Source organism: Ursus americanus, chromosome 30 (genome assembly GCF_024610735.1).
Source record: "Ursus americanus isolate L20-20 chromosome 30, mUrsAme1.1.p, whole genome shotgun sequence".
Lineage (NCBI taxonomy): Eukaryota > Metazoa > Chordata > Mammalia > Carnivora > Ursidae > Ursus > Ursus americanus.
The window spans coordinates 16,098,905-16,112,786 of record NC_142156.1 but is presented as its reverse complement, the minus strand read 5'-3'; the positions used below and the strand labels follow the sequence as shown (position 1 = coordinate 16,112,786).

Below are 13,882 nucleotides of genomic sequence, written 5' to 3'. Positions count from 1 at the left end.
GGTCAAATTGATTGATAGTGTTGTTCAAGCCTTTATGTCCTTATTGATGTTCTGTTTACTTGTTTTCCTAATTATTGTGGGAGGAAGAGTTTGTTTGAAATCCTTATTGTAATTGAAGATTGTTTTTCCTTACGATTCTATCATTCCTTCATTATTTTGAAGCCTTGTTATTAGATATATAAACACTTAAGACAGGTTCTTGTTTGGTTCTTTCATTATTATGAAAAGACCTTCTGTATTCTTTTTTTTTTTTTAAGATTTTATTTATTTATTTGACAGAGATAGAGACAGCCAGTGAGAGAGGGAACACAAGCAGGGGGAGTGGGAGAGGAAGAAGCAGGCTCATAGCAGAGGAGCCTGATGTGGGGCTCAATCCCACAATGCCGGGATCACGCCCTGAGCCGAAGGCAGACGCTCAACCGCTGTGCCACCCAGGCGCCCCGACCTTCTGTATTCTTTATACTATTTGCTCTGAAATATACTTTGGTATTAACATAGCAATATTAATATTAACATTCCTTAGCTTTCTTTTAAAAATTTTTTTTTACATTTTTAGATTTTATTTTTTAAAAAAGATTTTATTTATTGGACAGAGCGAGCGCAGAAGCAGGGGGAATGCCAGGCAGAGGGAGAGGGAGAAGCAGGCTTCCCTCGGAGCAGGGCTTTCCCAGGACCCCAGTGGAATCATGACCTGATCCGAAGGCAGACACTTGACCAGCTGAGCCACCCAGGTGCCCCCCTCAGCTTTCTTCTGATTAATTTTAGCACAGTACATCTCTTTCCATCCTTTTTACTTTTATCCTCTTTGTATTTACATATTTAAAGTGGGTTTCTCAGGGGTGGCATGTAGTTGGGGTTTTTGTTTTTGGGCCAATCTGACAATTTGTCTTTTATTTTTTTTATTTTTATTTTTTATTTTTTTAAAGATTTTATTTATTTATGTGACAGCCAGCGAGAGAGGGAACACAGCAGGGGAGTGGGAGAGGAAGAAGCAGGCTCCCAGCGGAGGAGCCCAATGTGGGACTTGATCCCATAATGCTGGGATCATGCCCTGAGCCGAAGGCAGACGCTTAACGACTGCGCTACCCAGGCGCCCCTGACAATTTATTTTATTTTATTTTTTTTAAAGATTTTATTTATTTATTTGACAGAGAGGGAGACAGCCAGCGAGAGAGGGAACACAAGCAGGGGGAGTGGGAGAGGAAGAAGCAGGCTCATAGCAGAGGAGCCCGATGTGGGGCTCGATCCCATAACGCCGGGATCACGCCCTGAGCCGAAGGCTGACGCTTAACCGCTGTGCCACCCAGGCGCCCCTGACAATTTCTTTTAATTGGAATGTGTAGACCATTTACATTTAATGTGATTATTGATATGGTTGGGTTTAGGATACTTTGTTTTTGTTTTTTTTTAAAGCAGGCTACATGCCCAATTTGGGACTTGAAGTCACGATCCTGAGATTCGTGTGCTCTCTGAGCCAGCCAGGCACCCGGATATGGTTGGGCTTAAATGTACCTTTTTGTTATTTGTCTTGTGTTCTGTGTGCTTTTTTTCTCTTTTTCTCCTTTCTTTTAATACTTATGATTCCGTTTTATCTCCTTTGTTGGCTTATTGGTTAAAACTATTATATTATTTAAGTAGTTGTTTTAGGATTTATAGTATATACACCTCTAATTTATCTTAGTCTGCCTTCAAGTAATATTGTACCATTTCACGATCGGTATTACAAGAGCATATTTTGTTTCTTTCTTCCTAGCTTTTGTGCCATTGTCATACATTTATTTCTTTATTCATCAAATATCCCCAATACCTTGTTTTATTTAAATAATTATCTTTTAAAGACATTTAAGAAAAAATGTCTTATGTATTTGCCCATGTAATTACTATTTTGGTACTCCTTCTGCAGACCCAGATTTCCATGTGGTGTATCATTTTCCTTCTGCCTGAAGTGTAGGTTAGCCTGTATTAGTTCTTTCAGCTTTTCTGTCTTGAAAAGGTCTTTGTTTCTCTTTCACCTCTAAAAAATTGTAAAATACATCTAATATGAAATTTAACATTTTAATTATTCTGAAGTATACAATTAGGTGTCACTAAATCCATTCACAGTGTTGCACAGCCATCACCACTCTCTTGTTCAAGAATTTTTAATCTTTAAAGGACACTCTGTACCTATTAAGCACTCACTCCCTAATCACTAATCTGATTTGCCTCTAGGTAGTTGCCTGTTTTCTCTTTCACTATTTGAAAGATATTTTTGCCAGGTATAGAATTCTTAGTTGATACCCCTTCCCCGCCCCACCAGTATTTTAAATATGTTGCACTACTGTCTCCTTGCTTGCATTGGTTCCAGTGAGAAATCTACCGTCTTTATCGTTGTTCTTCTGTACATAATGTGTCTTTGTGGGAGGGTGTTTTTAAGATCTTCTCTATCACTGATTTTAAGCAATTTGTGATGTACCTTTGTATGGTTTTGTGGCATTAAGTACATTCACATTGTTCTGCAACCGTGACCACCGTTTCTTGTGCTTTAGGTTTATTAAGCTTCCTGCATCTTTATAGTTTTCAAGTAAATTTGGAAAAAAATTTCAGCATTTTTTTTCCAGCAATTATTTCTCAAGATTCCCCCCCTTTTTCTTCCCTTTGGGGGATTATTCTATGTTAGGCCAAATGAAGTGCGCCATATCGTACTGATGTGCTCTTCACTTTTTTGGATTCTTTTGTTTTCAGACGGATCCTTTGTATGCCCCCGAGGTCACTAGAATCTTTTGCAGTCTAATCCGTTGCTAATCTATTGGGTTTTCATCTCCGACACTAGGTTTTATCTCTAGAAGTTTAGTTTGAGTTGCTTATATTTTCCATGTCTCTACTGAACATGTTCAATGTTGTTTTCTTTTTCCTAGCTTGTAAGTATACTGTATGCAGTAATAACTGTTTTAATGCTCTTGTCTACTAATTCTGTCATTTGTGTAATTTCTGGGTCAGTTTCCGTTGATTTCCCTGGGTCCAATTTTGTTGCTTCTTTGTATGTTCAGTGGTTTTTGATTGGATGCCAGGCATTCTGAATTTTACCCACTTATGTGCTATTTTTGTATTCTTGTACTTTTGAGCTTTATTTTTATATACTGGGTCACTTCAAAACAGCTCGATCCTTCTGTGTCAAACTTTAAAGCTTTATTAGGTGGGACTTGAATAGGAATTAGTTTTTCCTAATTCCAAAATTAGGAATTAATTTTGCTGCACTACTAAGGCAACAGTGTTCCATAAATGATAGTTTTCTATATTGGCTAGCAGGAACAGGAACTATTTTCTGTTCTTTGCCAGTTCTAATCCTTGTGGCTGGTTCTTTTCCCAGCGTCTGGCAGTTTCCTGATATGCGGAAGCTTATCAGTACTCAGCTGAATGCTTGCGGAGGACTCTCCACAGGTCTACAGAGTTCTCTCTATACAACTCTTCCTCTCTGGTACTCTGTCGGCCCCACAAACTAGGTGCCTTGCTTTCCTTGGATGCTTTGTTTTCCGAACTCTGGGAGACTGTGGGGCTCCACCTTGGGATTCCCCTCCTTTTGCTGCTGTCTGAAAACTATCAACACCATATGCTGAGGCCATAGTAGCACCTACAGTATTTCTCTTCTCTCAGAGCTTTGTCCTTCATTGCCTGATGTTTTGAGAACCGTATATGTCAGGGTTTTTTTTGTTTCTTAAAGATTTTATTTGAGATAGCACAAGAGGGATAAGCAGACTCCCCACTGAGCAGGGAGCCTAATGCAGGGCTCTATCCCAGGACCCTGAGATCATGACCTGAGCCAAGGGCAGATGCTTAATTGAGCCACCCAGGTGCCCCACATGTCAGGTTTTAGTTGTTGAGAGGGGGAGGGTAAGTCTGGTTTCTGTTCATCTATCATGGTTAGAATTAGAAGTGTCCTGAAAGCATTATCTTTCTAGATTGTTTTAAAGCCTAATGCTGTCTGATTTGGATGTGATTTTTCCCCTTGAAGCTTTTTAGGATGTGTATCCCTGGTATTTTTAAACTTCCCCATGTGTATGTTGGTGTGGATTCTTTTTCCATTCAAAGGGTTGGGCAGTTAGCATTTTGGAAACTTGTGACCTCTTGTTTTTCAGAGTTTTTTTTTTTTTTTTTTTTTGTGATTTCTCTCTTGTTTTCTCTTTGCAGAATTCCAGTGATGGTTGGATATTGGCACTCTTAGACTGATCCTTTTTTCTATTCTTTTTGTCCAACTTTATGGGAGAATTGCTCAACTTTATCCTTTCATCCTTATGTTAAATGTATTTCTGATATTTCCAAAATCTGTCTTTTATCCTTCCCCACAGCCTTTTTCTCCCTTACTCAAGGGATGTAGTACTTTTTTAAGTGATGTCTGCATTCAGTGTGGGGCTCAAACTCAGAACCCCACGATCGGGAGTCACACCCTGCACTAACTGAGCCAGCCAGGCGGCCCTGTGCAGTACTCATTCTCATACTTTGTGCCACAGTTGTTTCTTAGATATCTTGTTCTACTCGGTAATTTTTGTTTTGGGATTTTGTTATAGACTTCCTTGGGTCTGTTTCTTGGCTGTCTATATTTAAGACTGGGGCACTAAAAGTGAGAAGCTTCTTTAACTGTTCACATTCACTGTAGGGCAACAGGCTGGCATTTTCACTGGAGAGCCCCCGCTGTCAGAATCTGTAGGTCTTATCTCTGCTTTAGTCCAAAAAAGGGTCTTCCAGCCTGTGTAACCCTAGGGTGGGGCTGGAATCGCAGCTGTTCGGGTGGTTTCTCCTGAATAGGACTCCTACCTTTCTCCAGGGTGGTGGGCTTGAACTTCTGCTTCTTACATGAATTTCCAGTCCTTATTTTTCTCCTGGCACATGGGGCCTCTAATTCCTTCTTCCCTTTATGATGTTTGCTTTTTTTTCAAGGGAGGTACAAATTAGCTTGCTTCCCATGATGTGCTCTTAAAAAGTCATTTATTCTTCCAATAGTTGTCCTTTCAGAAATTGTGGATTAATAGGATAGAATGTGTCCTTTTATTTCTTGATGTTATTTTCGTGTACTTGTATTTGAGGGTGGGGGTGGGCACTGAGGTATTGGGATTTTAATTTTTTAAATAGGCACCATGCCCAACATGGGGCTTAAACTTGACCCTGAGATCAAGAGTTACAAGTACTGAGTCTGGCTGGCTAAAAGTATGTATTTTTAAGAAACTATCTGAAAAGTTCATGGTAGCATACAGCCCACTGTGAACACTATCTGTCACCACCACCCTTATCAAAAACATTACCAAGACCCCAGAACACCCCTTCTACTCCCAGTCACTATCCTCTGGGACCCAAAGCTACCACTATCTTGACATGTTAAGATAGATCAGTTATTTTTCACTATTTTCAGTATTATTTAAATGAACTTATACCATTACGTACTTTTTTATGCTTGATTTCTTTTGCTGATCACTGTGTGTTTGGCTCCTCCACGTCGTTAGACGTAGCAGTAGTTTGCTTTTCTTCCCGTACAGCATTCCATCGTGTGCCACTGCGGCTAGCGCTGTCACCGCTGCCGTGAGCATTCTTCTGCATGGCTTTCGGCGAGCATGTGCATGTATCCTGTTGGATTTACACCTAGGTGTGGGATTGTTGGTCTTAAGGGGTGTGTGGTGGCGATATCAGATTTCCAAAGTAGTTGTAGGTTACATTCCCCACATCAGTGTGTGGTTGGTTCCACATCTTCCCCCAACCATGGAGGTTTGGTGGTAGCTGTATAGATTTTGTCATGCTTTTAATATGCATTTCCCTGATGACTAACGAGGATGAACGTTGTCTGTGTAATTTTGAATACACTTGTTTTTTAAGAAGCAGCTCTTTAAAAAGATGGCCTCAGCCATTCTGGAGAGGAGAATCCTTGCTGTGCTCAGTGAGGTATCTTCAGCTGAGGCACCTCACTCCCCCACTTCTCATGTCCCATAGAAGTCTTCTCTTAGCCGTGAGTGGTTACTTTTGCCGTTCTAGTACCGTGGGCAACAGGCAGAAGGAGGCAAGTTGCTTGTTCCTCATCCAAGAGGACCCCTGCTCTTCCTGCAATAAAGACAAAGGTGGGTACTTCCACTAAAAGTTAGCATTTATTAAGTATAAGGAAGGTAGGGTCAAAAGAAGAATTAAGTGGGTCTGTGTGAGGACCCCCAGGAGCAGGAGGCTGTGATAAGCAGGTCAAGGAGACTGGTTGGATTCTCCTGAATACAGACCACAGGGTTCATGGGGACAGCTGTGCAAGAAGAGGGCAGAACCATCAATCTTAGGAAAGCAGCACTAAGTCTTTTATCTTCTCTGCATTTCCCTTTTGTACAGTAGTTCTAAATCCACTGCCAGCTCCCAAGGGAGGATATGTGGTCTAAGAATTGCCTAGACTCTTCCAGCACAATGATCTCTTTGAGGAAAATCCTCACACTGGCTTGAGTATAGACAAGCTCCACTGTGAGTAGGGGGCAGAACATGCAGAGTTAGGTTTAGCTTTGACCTTGGATTTCCATCCCTTCAATCATACTTTCTATACGAAAACCAGCCTCAAGGAGTTGAGTGGGAGGAAAGGATAGTTTATAAGGAGGATGGAGTAAGAATCACATCAAGTACCGAGACTGAATTCCTAACTACTGGATAGCACTTCGGTAGCAGAGCCGTCCGAGCCTGTCAGCCTGTGGCTCTTCTCAGTGAGTAGATGACCACACAACTCTTCGGGTAAATCAAAATTAGATGAAGGTTATTTATTGGTGCGACTTTTTTCCTGTAGTGAGCTTCCTTTACACAGCAGTGGTGTAAATAGCATCAAATTGAATGAAAACTTTGTTAAATGCAACCATAAATAATTATAATAAATATACATCAAGTAACTTTACAGCACACGGTTTTTTTAGGGCCAAGGTTTGAATCGGTCTGGACCTCTCAATGTGCTCTCTGGGAGAAGCAGTCGTGTTAGCAGCAGACATCTTACTCACAGCTGTCATCATATCAAGTGATGGGCCAAAAGAAGCTTCCCAGACCCCCCTTGGGGAGGTAGCTGACAATTCTGAGTCCATTCAAGGGATGGGAAGGATTGGAAGGGAAAATACAGAGAGGAAGAATCACTTCTGAGTCCATTCAAGGGATGGGAAGGACTGGAAGGGAAAATACAGAGAGGAAGAATCACTTCTAATAATCCAGAGGCTCTTTCATTTTGCAGAAATAAGAGGATCCTTGTCAGGACTACATCCTGGTGTGACCCCCCCCCCCCAGTCAACGGGGCTCTCGCCGCTAAGAGGCAGCGGCCAGCCCTCTTCCTTTCAAGCAGGGAAACTGCTTGCAAGTGCTCACCTCCAGACAGGACTGCTCCTGCATCAAATGTAACCGATGCAGCCGGAAGGACTGATCTGGTTTTAGCTTTTCCTTAAGTTGGGAAATCGTTTCTATAATGGTCCTTAATGCATTTCCTAAGAGTAAGAGTCGGAGGAGATGGATGCCAATGGCTATAACTCTAAAATCCATACATCTTCCCAACAGGCCAGGGCCACGGCAGAGAAAGGAAAAGCACAGCTTTCTCTCCCCAGCATTCACACTCCAGAGCCTTCTAGTCAGCACTCACTCAGAACTTTCAGTATTCACAATATTATACAATAAATACAGTGATGCAATTCCATGAGAACTGGCAAGGCCCAGAATGACAGTGTCCAACAAGGTGGCGTATGCTGCTCTTGAACAGAGTACCATCAGACAAAGACCTGTTTGGGGCACAGATGCACTGGGGCAGTGGGTGAGCCTGGAGCAGCTCAGCCCTGGCACACACGCTCACACGGGGTAGCAAGGGGGGTATGGGGCGGGCCTGGCCAGAGGGGGCAGAAGGACCCCACAGTGGTCCTTGGAAGGTCTTAGTCACTGAAGTAGACCCTGAATTGAGCAGAGCACCTCAGTCAGCTCTTTTTAACATGGGTGTGTGGCCCAGTCACCAACCCTGCAGTGAGGAACGGCTGTTTCTGAGTATAAAAGGGGGGGTAGGCTTGAATCCTGTGCTTTCCTGTTCAATCAGAGTCTCAGAAAAAGGCCCCCACTCGAGCACTGTCCCTCCTCCTCAGGGTGTCCTTCTCAACTCCTGGAGTTGGGACACACCTGGCTGTGAACTAAGGTCAGGGATGAACCCTTTGGTCTTCTGAGGAACACTCAGTGGAAAAGTGTCAGACCAGGGGCCCAGAGGAGACAGTGCAGAGGGTTGTCTGGTTGAGAAGGGATGGGGGGAACCACTGGGGGGCTTTTCCTCAGAAAAACCCAGACCATAAACAAGGTTCTAAAGCTGTAAGATTATCACAGAAAGCTCCCTGTGTGTGTCTCCCACGTTTGGGTAACTGGCCCAACCATTTTAAGATGGAAGGAGGCCTGTGGGAGCATCCAGGATCAACTCCAGCTCAAGGCAGGAGGGACAGGCCACAGACCCGTTTGTGAAGACGCTCTGCGGAGAGAACAGGATGCTGCTGGGACCTCACCACCAACTTCCTGCTGGGTGGTTCCATGATGTGGAACTAACTGAGGCCTTATGGCATCAGAATCCAGTGGCCGTGAAAGACAATGTCCAGGAAGATCAAATGAGACACAGGCTGCCTGGGAACTAAACTATCCTACAAACATACCACAAACAGGTAGTAAAAGAACCAACCCATCACGAAACATACAAATACAAAAGGTTAAGTCTTCCAGGAAGCCCTGGAATGTGGACAAAAGTTCAGAAAAGCAAAATGTCGCCAACTCCTCACGCAGGACCCGGAGGGATGTGCCCTCAGTGGCAGGCTTCCTAAGCCGGCGGTGCGGTGCCTCGGTGACGGACTCGGTCTGGGGCTCCCTCCCCTCAGCCACTTAGGGGATCTTCACGGTAGTGAATGGCACAACGAAGTTTCTCCAGCATGATTTCCAGAGAGGAGTACTGGGGAAGTTTGATCATGAACATGCAGGTCTCCACTCGGATGTAGCGAGAGTCTGGGGAACCTGCAAAAAACCCCACCAGGCCAGTGTTAGGAGGCTGGGCTACGATTCCAGGGAGGCCTCTCGGCCTCTTTGCTTCCAGACCTCTTTGCTTCCAAGCTCTGGGCAGCTCTAAGCCAACGCCAAGGCCCATCGGGTGGAGGGGCAGGGGTGGGGCAAAAGAAGATTCTGGAGGAGAAAATGGCAGACACAACTGTACAGCACAGGGTCCAAAGTGTTGACCTGTGAGGGAATCTGGTTATAGAGAAGTTTTGTTTGGCCAGCAGAGGGTTTTATTTCTCTACATTTAAAAGTTGGAAAATTAAAAGACTCCTGGATTTTTAGCCTTCTAAAACATCAGAAAATACGTCAACCTTGGGCCTCTGTGGACTCTTGGCTGAGGTCAGGTTTGGCAGGCACGTGACAGGCCCCCCCCACCCCCCACCCCCCCCCCCCCGCCGTCCCTCATTTACATCTGGGCTTAGCTGTCCATTGATCTCCCTCCCTCCCTCCCTCCCTCCCTCCCCCTCTCCCGCAGGGCCCAGCAGCCCCAGCCCCCACCGAGAGAAGGGCCTGTTGTGTCCCGACTTGGAACATGACAAGGGGAGGGCGGTACCTGCTGTGCCATCTGGGGGGGCAATCTTCATCGGGTATGGGGGCACGTGGGCTGTGTCAGGGCCCCCGTCTTTGCAGGGGCAGGTGAATGGGATGCGTTCCTGGTTGCAGGCAAACTTGATGAACTTGCACAGCTCCTCCTGGGCGAACATCTCCAGTGCCCCCCAGAAGAACTCGATGTGCTGGTCTGTCTCCATCAGCCCCACCTGGTACATGGTGTGGGCCTGGGGGAGAAAGGCCCCCCAAGACGTGAGCAGACCCAGGCCTCTGCTAGCCCAATAACACCCTAGGCCAGGCGGGTGCAGCAGGGACATGATGGCCGCAGACATGGGGGTCATGAAGACTTGGAAGGTATCGTCCCAGCACCCGTGTGTGGGACTGCGGCCTGCACATCAAGCCCAGAAGCAGAGGCTCAACCTAGGTTACCCCATGGACACACCAGGCGGGTCCTGTCACCCTTCCCAACGGATGTGAAGTCACTTGGGCAAGGTCTGGCCGCTGGCGAGAAGCAACCCTGGGATGCCAGGGTCCAGCCCGAGGGAAGCTGGCTCGGGCAACAGCAGGCCAGGCTGGGGAATGGATGGGGCTCAGCGAGAATGGTCTTCACTCAGGATGTGGCTTAAGACCGGGGCTTAGAGGCCATCGATCTGGGTACGAAGCTGACCCTGCCACGTGCTGCCACGAGTAAGCTCCGGCTAACTCAGCTGTGAGATGGGGTGAGCATGCCCCCCCCACCGCCCGTGAGGACAGAGTGCTGGGACACAGGAAGTACCAGGACAGGTCCCCGCCCACACTGCCTGTCAACCCGGCCGGGCCCCAGGCCACCGACCTTGAGGAACTCGAGGTTGATGTAAGGGAGGCCGCAGGTGCGCAGCTCCATCTCCAGCGGGCTGAGCGTGGTGAGCAACTGCAGGGGGATGATGGCGCCCAGGCCCGCCCTCACGGCCGTCACACACTCGGGGTTCTGCAGCTCCCGCAGCCGCAGGCTCCGGATGGCCGCTGCGTAGATGTCCTTGTTCTCCCACCTGCAGGTACGAGGGGGACCCAGGTGAGGGAGAATGCCGAGGCGGCCCGTGGGGCTGCTCCCAGTCCCAGGGCCACATGGACCCAGCGGAGGTCTCAGGCAGGAGGGGAGGCCCAGTGACCGAGATGTCCTGGTCCTGGCAGCCCCACCAATTTCTCTCGTGCCTCCGGGAGTCCCCCACCTCCCAGCTGGGCTTTTCTTATTAAAAGGCCTTCTGCTGAACACATTCCATCCTTGCCGGCACCCAATGTCCTGCCTCATGTTCCTCCCACTGGTGAAATCCATCTGTCCCCAACCCAGCCCCGGCCGCCCAAGCCCAGGCGCTGGCGCGCACCCCGCCAGCCAGAGCGGCCAGCCCTGCCGCAGGCACAACACTCACGCCACAGGGATGTGCCGGCCGCGGCTGCATAGCTCCACCTCCTCGCCCGTCATGGTCAGGTAGGTGAACCTGCAGCACGGCTTGTTGGGACCCTCGGGGCTCTCGATGGCCAGGTGCTGGGAGGCGATCTCGGCACACAGGGCCTCCAGCTCGGTCTCATCGTTGATCTGGAGGGCAGAGGCAGACCGAGGCTGACTGCCTGACCCGCTCCCAAGGTCCCCTGGAAGATGGAACCCTGATCTCCAGTTGGGCAAACAGCGGGCACCGTGTGGACGGGGGCTGCCCTTGACCATCATGAAGGTGCACATGACACGGGCCTGCCCAGAGCTGCCATGAGTTCAGGGGCGGGTATATGCCTGAGGCCTGGCTAATGAGACCCAAATTGCAGGGCTTTTTCTGTTACCATGTGGAAGGAGTAGCCCTCTTTTACAGTTTTGTCCACACCAGTGAGATGGTACCTCTTGTACTGTTGGGACCATCTTGAAACCAATTATTGATGATCATTTGAACACCTGGACTGAGCCTTGCCTGAAGCCAAATCTATATCCATATTTAGTTTTAAAAGCAAATCATTTAAAAAACCAAAATTAGGTTCCAAAAGACACTGATGTACACGCTGGGCTACCGAGGAGATAATAGGATCTGGCCCAGAGGAAAATAGAAATCTAACTTTGGGATGGCGAAGGCTGCAGGTACAAGGGCCAGAAGTTCAGAATCTTTCTTCCTGGTCTGTATGCCCCAACCTTGGTGTAGTCTGGTATCCCAGCACTCTCTGAGGCTTTGTCCAACCCCTTCAGAAAGAAGCCTTGCCTGGACTGTCTGTCTGGACTCTGTCTTATATCCCCTGCCTGCCCCAGGCCCTTGCTGCTATCCATAGCCCTGGGAGGACTTCTCAAAGCAGTGCCTGGCAGGGACTCCTAAGTCCCTAGCCCATGGGGGGCTGTCCTGCTTTGACCCTTAAGACAGTTCATTGTCCTCCCCGTTTCTGCTGGGAAGCCAAGCACTAATCCAAGATCCTGCCTTTGGCGCTTCCTCGTGCTGCTGCCCTCAAGTGGTAGCCAAGGGGAGGACAACGGAGAGCCCGGCACCAAGGCCCCTCAGGGGGCCCAAGATTTGAGCCTCCTTCAGGTGAGGTTCCCTTGGAGAGCAGCCTTGGCCAGGCCTCTGCCACAGTCGGCCCCCCTGCGAGCACAGGCACAAGGGGGAGCACAGGCCACAGGGGGAGGACTGGGGCAGAGGCACCTCCACACTCGGCCTCGGACTCGAGGAGGTGTTTTAGCCGGACCGGCCTAGGTTCCGCTGGTGGCTCTGCTCCCCGCCAGCTCTCCTCTCTGAGCCTCCCTCCCTTCTGCCCTTGTCATGAGGACGTGTGTGCACAGCCCTCTGGAACACACTGCCTCACATACCCAGAGAGCAACCGGGGAGCTCCCCGTGGCTGCAGTGAGAGCCCAGAGCCTGGCCCACAGCCGGCCTCCACGACCGCGAGCCAGTGGCCAGATCTAACGGCTCCCATGGGCCCAGCCGGCAGCCTGGGCACTGACTGCACCGCCTCTGGGGGCTGGGCTGTGCGGGCAGAGGGACGGCCAGACACCGCCTGTGCTCTCGCTGTCTGCATGTCTCAAGGCACGAGGAGGAGGAGAGCTACTTTCCCAAACCCTTCCCCGGCCAATCTCCTGCACTCTGAGGCCCCAAAACCAAGCTCTTAAAAGTGAAAGTGAGTCTGCTTGTAGGAGTTCCCCTCCCGTCACCTCTGCTCAGTCAGCTGCCGGGAACCCTTCAACCCTGTGTCTGTGGGAGGCCTGTCAGGGCACACCGGTCACCCCCCACTCTGCTGCTATCGAACAGGAAGAGAAGCCAGAGGGGCCTCTGTCCCCATGAAGTAAGCCTGGCAGAGACGGCTCGCATTCCCTGACGTTCTTTGGGAGATCTCAATCGGTCTTCAGGTGGACGCTTGGGCTCCCATGGCACGGAGGACCAGGGGACAGCAGGCCACGGAGGCAGCAAGGAGCCCCCGGGGACACTGCCCCAGAGCTCTGCCGTCCCCAGCACGTACTATTCACTTACACTCTCGAATTTCTTGACATAATTGTAGGTGAGGATGTCTGCTTCCTGTAGGTCTTGGTCCGGGTCCAGGGGCTCCCCCACCAGGGTCTTCCAGAAGGAAGGCAGGAGGTCCAGGGGAAGAGGGACATCTGCTCGAATCGCAATTCCCAGCAACTGGCCCAGGAAGTGCAGCAGCTGCTCCTCCCCGTAGGTGATGGGGCTGGGGGTCAGGATGTACTTGCCCTGGAAGCGGAGGCAGACATGAAGCGACATGGGTGCCTGCGGCCGCTCGGGCCCCTGGCCCAGAGCTCCCAGCCCGGGAGGCTGACTGGGAAGGGCTGGAAGAGCACCCCCCCAAGGACCCAAGCCAGCGCCCCGCCGCCGCCCTCGCCTCGGGCGTCCTACCTTGTTCTTGTTCACAGCTGAGCTGGGGCACAACAGCAGGAGGGACAGCGAGGAGCTCTGCAGCTCTTTGCACACCTGCCACAGGAAGTGCCGGAAAGAGCCGCCTGTGGGACACACGGAGACCTGTCAGCATCGAGACCCTAGCAGCCCGCCTGCACCTCAGCTCGTTCGCCAACCTGAATGCAGCTACGGTGGAGGGGAGAGAAGCCTCATCCGAGGGCGGGGAGACCAGGGGTCAAGTCCTGCTGTGCCACTTACTAGCTGGGTGACCTCCAGGGATTCACTTCCCGGTGGCCCAACCCATCAAATGGAGACAGTAATCGAACCTACGTCCGGGGCTGGCTCCGAGGATTCCCTGAGCCCCGACGCAGAGCCGCACTGGGCTGTCTCCACGGCTGCAAGCTCACGCTGATTTGCAGGCTTGCTTGATCTGCGCCTGTCGCTCCAGGTTG

The 13,882-nt window shown here is 49.5% G+C and overlaps 1 protein-coding gene across 7 annotated transcripts in view; it reads right to left on the bottom strand.

Annotated features, from left to right (window-relative positions):
• Positions 1–6,721: 6,721 nt before the first annotated feature.
• The window catches only part of LOC123778861 (putative E3 ubiquitin-protein ligase HECTD4), a 129,261-nt gene continuing 122,100 nt past the window's right edge, over positions 6,722–13,882 (bottom strand). For all 7 annotated transcript variants that reach the window (XM_045776507.2, XM_087857344.1, XM_087857340.1 and 4 more), the window contains 6 exons: positions 13,431–13,534; positions 13,047–13,268; positions 10,983–11,149; positions 10,409–10,604; positions 9,581–9,803; positions 6,722–8,988 (listed from right to left, as the gene is read on the bottom strand). In XM_045776507.2, coding sequence (XP_045632463.2) covers positions 8,852–8,988; positions 9,581–9,803; positions 10,409–10,604; positions 10,983–11,149; positions 13,047–13,268; positions 13,431–13,534 — 1,049 coding nt within the window. In that variant the 3' untranslated portion in view covers positions 6,722–8,851. The remainder of the gene's footprint in view (positions 8,989–9,580; positions 9,804–10,408; positions 10,605–10,982; positions 11,150–13,046; positions 13,269–13,430; positions 13,535–13,882) is intronic.